This window comes from Musca autumnalis, unplaced genomic scaffold, assembly GCF_047663935.1.
Source record: "Musca autumnalis isolate F117 unplaced genomic scaffold, ASM4766393v1 scaffold_1, whole genome shotgun sequence".
NCBI classification, from domain to species: domain Eukaryota; kingdom Metazoa; phylum Arthropoda; class Insecta; order Diptera; family Muscidae; genus Musca; species Musca autumnalis.
This window is the reverse complement of record NW_027411644.1, coordinates 326969252-326975251: the sequence shown is the minus strand read 5'-3', so window position 1 is coordinate 326975251 and position 6000 is coordinate 326969252. Positions and strand designations below refer to the sequence as shown.

The window sequence follows — 6000 nt, the reverse complement described above, 5'->3', positions numbered from 1 at the left end:
CGGTGTATTAATGTGGCCACAACCTTCAAAATACCAAAATTCGGAAGGTACCATTCTATGGGGGCTATATAATGGCGTGGATCTATACCTACAAATTTCTGGGGGAAAGTTTTATACGCCTAAAGAAGACTAAATACCAAATTTCAGCCATCTCGGTGTGATAAAACCATCAAAATATCGAAAATCGGGAGATATCGTATTATGGGGGCTATATCAACACGTGGACCTATATAAACATTTTATGGTAGAAATGTTTCTTAGCCTCTGGAAACACAAAATACAAAGGTACAACCGATTCTGTTGTCAAATGGGACTAATACATTCAAAATATATTAAAATGACGCGTACTTTATAAGGGGCCTTATGTGGGGGCTCTACCAAAAGTGGACCTATATAACCCAACTTTGGCAGGAATGTTTTTGGCCTCTTGAGGCACAAAGTACCAAACTACAACCAATTCGATGGTAAAATGGGACAAATATCTTAAAAATTTCTTAAAACGACGACGGGTCACGCGTCATTTTGTATGGGGGCTATACGAAAGCGTGGACCTACATAGCCCGCTTTCAATACCAAAAGTCCTACGTACATATAATAGATTTTCCCAAAATTTCATCCACCTACGTCGGACGCTAGAGTGATTTCCACAGACGGACAGACATGTCTATATCGATGTAGAATTGCACGCTGATCAAGAATATTGTTTGCGGGGTCTACAATGATTATTCTACCACCAATGTTCTATTTGAGAAACACTGGGACGGTTTTGTGTGTTGTTGGTATATAAGCTACCAAACAGCATTTGGGTATGTGCATTCGTTGAAAAATCAACGACATATACGAGTGGAAGAAGGTTTGCTTTGTTTCGTAAACACTTTCGTCGAAGTTGTGTTAGGTTACCAAAGAAAAACTTCTCATTGAAGGTTTTTCTTTGTTTACGTTTATACTTCGAGCTGACGATTGATGTTTGGGTATAAACAGTTTCCTGTTGAAGAAGTTATTGAAAAATAACTTCGGTGGAGAATATCCACAAACAAGAAACAAAGGAACTGATGAGATCCAGTGGCGTGGATCGAAACTAGTCTTCCTTGCCTTACCCCTTGGCGAACAATGCCAAACCTTCTCCACTAATAAACTTGTTGTTTTAAATATTAAAACAACAAAAGAGATTAAGCCAGACTATTTTGAAAAATCAAAATATTAAATAATTTTTTTTTCAGAAATGCTTATTTTTTAACGCCAGCAAACACTAATTTTTGGTTAATAAGTGCATACATTACTTTATTTATTTTAATTCTAACTTTTTCCCAATTTCTCTTGTTATATTTTGTAAAAAAAATGCTGACATGTATTTAATAATTTTATTTTTCTTCTATAAAACGACAACAAACAACAATTTTTACATTTTAAACAAAAAGACAATGAGAAATCTTTCATTTTGTTTGTTTACGATAGGCAATTTGGCTACGAGAAATTACACATTTTTGTTCAATTACTCGATAATTTCACTCGATAACGAATGTTGTCATCCCAATTTTGAGTACTCGGGTCGAAACAACTCGATATCGAATCACATAATTAGGCCCGAGTATAGTTAAACTTATTGCGTTAGCAACGCCATGTCATAGGAAGAAGGAGCAAATGAGTGGGAGACGAGATCGAAAAGCGCGATATTCCAATTTGGAGAAATAAAGCAACAACTAGAGAGGAATGGAAATCTTTTCTTAGTTCGACCTATAGGACAAATGTCCTGTAAATGGCCAACCAAGTAAGTAGCAAACATGTAAGTTGGCATATCGTGTTATGGGTGAACAGAGAATATCCCTATAGCTCTGTTGTCACTGCTTATTGACACTTTTTTAGTTGTTTTTTTTACAAAATTCGGCAAAAAATGTGTATGTAAATTTACCAAATGAACCCGGAAGCTTTGCTTACAACGTCTAATATATAAGAACGGACGATATATGTATCTATCCAACCATAGAAGTCTAAAAACTATTAGCCTTCAACAGAGATGTTCCGAGCCATGTCTATATTTAGAACTTTTGCTAAATGGAAAATCCGGTCGATGTGGCTCTATGCAGAATGGCTATGTATGCAAAATCCCATATACTGCATGTTTTTCGTTGTTTTCAGGTAAATGTGTGTGTGCATTCTAATTTTTTGCCTTTCCTTAGCTATTAGACACTATTACATATTAATCCTCATATTTAATTGGGAAAGTTTTAACTGGAACAAAGAAGTTATTCTTCTTTCTTTATGCTGAGATTTAGACAAAAAGTTGGGCGACAGTTGTATTTTAACTAGCCGTGAAAAAATCGAAAGCAAAACGAACACCGTCTTCAATTCCAGTGTGAATAATAAATGTCACCGAGAGAGTTTAGTCTAGGATACATAGAACTTAACTTCACCCATGTAACAACTGACTTAAGCGAACCTCCATTATTTTTGCCCTTTAAAAAATAAAAATACCCAAAGTGATTGGCAAAGTATTTCCCCATAAATACTTTGCATCCATAAAAAAATAAAAAAACCGCATAAAATTCAAATTACTCTACCCACACCCCTCGACAGTTTTTGTAATTCATTTTTAATTGAGTGACTCTAATCACTAGGAAAAAAGGATTTAAAATTCCCTAGTAGCGGATGGACTTTTTATAATCCATACATACACACACACACACACACACACCACAAAAGTGGACGAAGGGAATATTCGAAATTTTTTAAAATGCAGCATCATTTTTTATTCAGCGAACAAAAGCAAACTAATGGACATCGACTTCTGTACGTGGCACATTCTGACTGTCGGCCTGGCAGCACGTAACGCGTCAGTCGAAAAGCGTCCATCTTCTATTATCTTCTATTTAAATATGTAAACGCCAACGAAACAATAAATGACGAATGAAAAATCGACATTTCACGGATAGCGAGAAAAAAATTGGCCCCGTTTTTTGTTTCTGCCGGAAGCGAACAGCAACAACAAAACCAAACCCTAATAACGCCAACAATGGATTGCCGAGTATTTTTTAGCACGTAAAACAAAAATGTAAAGTATCAACCAACCTGCATTGGTTCTGGTAGGGCTGGCTATTGGGGTTTTTGTGTGTTTTGTTGACCGTGATTTATAAAATCTGACAATGATTGATTTCACCATTTGGTATCTTCATATTTGTTCGTTCCGTCCGTGTGTTTGTTGTCGAAGCAACAATAGGTTTTTTGTTGTTATTTTGCAAAATTTGATAATGGAATTGATAGCTTTGATATTTAGTTGTAATGTTGATTTTTTAGAAATTTGAGCGCATAGAATAAAATATTAATCGTTTTTTATGTTCCGTACCGAAACAGTTCAATATTGCAGGGTGAAATTTGAACTTTGATTTTTAAATTTTTCACACATTCATCAACGCGTGGTTAAACACAAACAAAGAAGTTTTTGGGCATTGCGAACGATATGAACTAATTTAATTTTAGTATTTTCTAGCAGTTGGATGGGTAACATTGGCGATGATAGATGGAGTTTTACATCACATTGTCCCATTATTACAGAAAGGGAGTAACGAATCCTCTAATGCTATTTTTGCGGAATAAGTTATAGCCTCAGACTTTAGGCTAAAGAGGGTATATACTCTTTGATACGACAAAAATGTGCCTAGTCGAAATAATGATTTTAGACTTCAAGTTTATTTAAACGAAATCCGTTTCAAATAAATTTTAGGTCGATTTAGCCATGTCCGTATGTCTGGCACGATAACTCTCGAACGGATCAACCGATTTGCTCCAAAATTTGGTTTTCGTAATATTTTGTCCAAACTTAAATCCAGTTCAAAGATACGCAATATCGTTCCACTTTTTCGGGTACCTCTCCACAAAAGTTCAAAAATGTCCGTTAAAATGGTGAGCATGATAACTTTAGAACGGCTCAACCGATTTCAAAATTGTTGACACAAATTCAGTTTAATAACACTTTTCGGATCGTCATAAAATTTTTTGCAGCATGTTGTGTAAGCGGCTCCTATTAACGCGGTACAATTTTGTTCTGAGATAATGCCCCTAAAGCTTTAAATAACCCCGCCTTCACGAATGACTGCTGAATTGAGTGGAATTTGACGAAACTTTAAACATCGTGAAATTTATTTGAAACGTACATCGAATTCCAAGAAAGTCTATATGGAAAATATATTCGGGTACCTCCCTCACAAAAGTTCAAAATTTATGTTTAAGTGCAGTTTAAGGACTGTTCGAGGATCGTTTGCAAGTTTTTACCGAAAACACTTATCGTGGCCCTTTTTACAACGATATGTTTTTCGTGGGTATGCTCTAATAATTCAAAAGCTCTAAAAAATTCGCGGTGACCAACTAAAGTGTCTGAAGGGCACGATAATTACAGCATGATTGATTGATATTAGCTCAACCTTTGCGCATCATAATATTTCTTTCATACTTAAATCATTTTTTATATGGACTATATATATGTAGGACCACTCCATAATATATCTCCCATAACAAATTTATTTTTTTTTTGTATTTTTAAAAGTACTGATACTTTTTAACGCCTCGTAAATTATGCCTGGTTAGTGTCTCACATCTAAAATAACAAGTAAAAAAGTATCAGACGCCGAAAAAGATATACCCTCAGCTTATGTGAACTGAAACACTTCTTTCTCAAAAAAGTATATATTTAGGGGATTTTCAGAATTTTGGTCTTATGAAATTGCCGACCAAAATATGGATATAGCTCCCACCAGTCATTTCAGTTGGTCGCCATATAATTTAGTGTATATCAGAAAAATGAACTTACCCACGAAAAACATAATATCGCTGTAAACAGGGACACTGTGAGTACCTTCCGTAAAAATTCCCAAAGGATTCTTGAACAGACCCTTAACAGCACTTAAACAAAAATGTTGAACAATCAGTAGGCCGATAGGGCCCACTTTTTAACATAAACTAAGTTTGGACAAACTATTTCGAGTTTCAAAGTTTGGACCAAATCGGTCGTTCCGTGTATGAGATATAGCGCGTACAAGTTTTGTCGGGGAGCACCACCTTCGAACCGATATAACACATTTCAGAACTTGATTTAAGTTTGCGCAAAATATTACAACTGCCAACTAGACCAAATCGGTTTCAGCCAGCCTGATAGACGGACGGACATAGTTAAAACTACTCAAAATTGTTTGAAACGGATTTCGTTCAAACAAACTTGGGGTCTAAAACCATTATTTCGATTTTTTTCGTTTTTATATCCTCAGCATTTATGCTAACGACGGTATATACACTTTCATACAGGCAAAATATGCCTCATCGGAGTAATGGTTTTAGACCCAAAGTATGGTTAGACAAAATGTGTTTCAGACAATTTGGAGTTGATTTAGCCATGCCTGACTGGCTGGCTGGAGAGCACGATAACTCTCGAACGGATCAACCGAATAGGTCCAAAATTTGGCTTTCGTAATATTTTGTCCAAACTTAGTTCAAGTTCGAAGATGGGTTATATCGGTCCACTCCTTACGGTATTTCCCCTACAAAAGTGGGGTCAATCGGTCCACTCCTTTGAGACCTCCCAGACCTTGAAGGGAGTGACCGATTTGGCACACCCTATTATGTCTACCAAATATACATCAGGTTCGAATATGGACTATATTTATCCATTCCTTCGGGTACCTCCCACACAAAATTTCGGTTTACTTCACTTTAAGACCTGCTATCGAATTATTTTCATTTTTGTTGAAGCAATTTGCATTCGCTGCCTCAATTAAGTCAGTAAAAGTTTTTTCAGGGGCAAGTCCATACTTCTTGAGAAAACAGTCCGAAACGTGTAAAAACCCCTGTATCACCATACATAGTGGCTGGAGAGCTCGAACCGATCGACCAAATTTAGATACCGTACTATTTCGTCGAATATTAGATGAAATTTGAAGGTGGTGCTTAAAGGTCCACTCCTTCCGTTACCTCACCCACAAAACCTTGAAAATATTCGCTCAAATGGTACCCGCG

General features: G+C 36.1%; 1 protein-coding gene across 2 annotated transcripts in view; it reads left to right on the top strand.

Annotated features, from left to right (window-relative positions):
* The first annotated feature begins 1633 nt into the window (after positions 1-1633).
* Positions 1634-6000, top strand: part of LOC141390126 (putative polypeptide N-acetylgalactosaminyltransferase 13) — a 149317-nt gene continuing 144950 nt past the window's right edge. Inside the window, exon 1 of one of the 2 annotated variants that reach the window (XM_073962766.1) lies at positions 1634-1768. In XM_073962766.1, the coding sequence (XP_073818867.1) occupies positions 1746-1768 (23 nt within the window). In that variant the 5' untranslated portion in view covers positions 1634-1745. Of the gene's footprint in view, positions 1769-1881; positions 2137-6000 lie in introns of those variants that run through there. The other variant, XM_073962765.1, reaches the window with a different exon arrangement.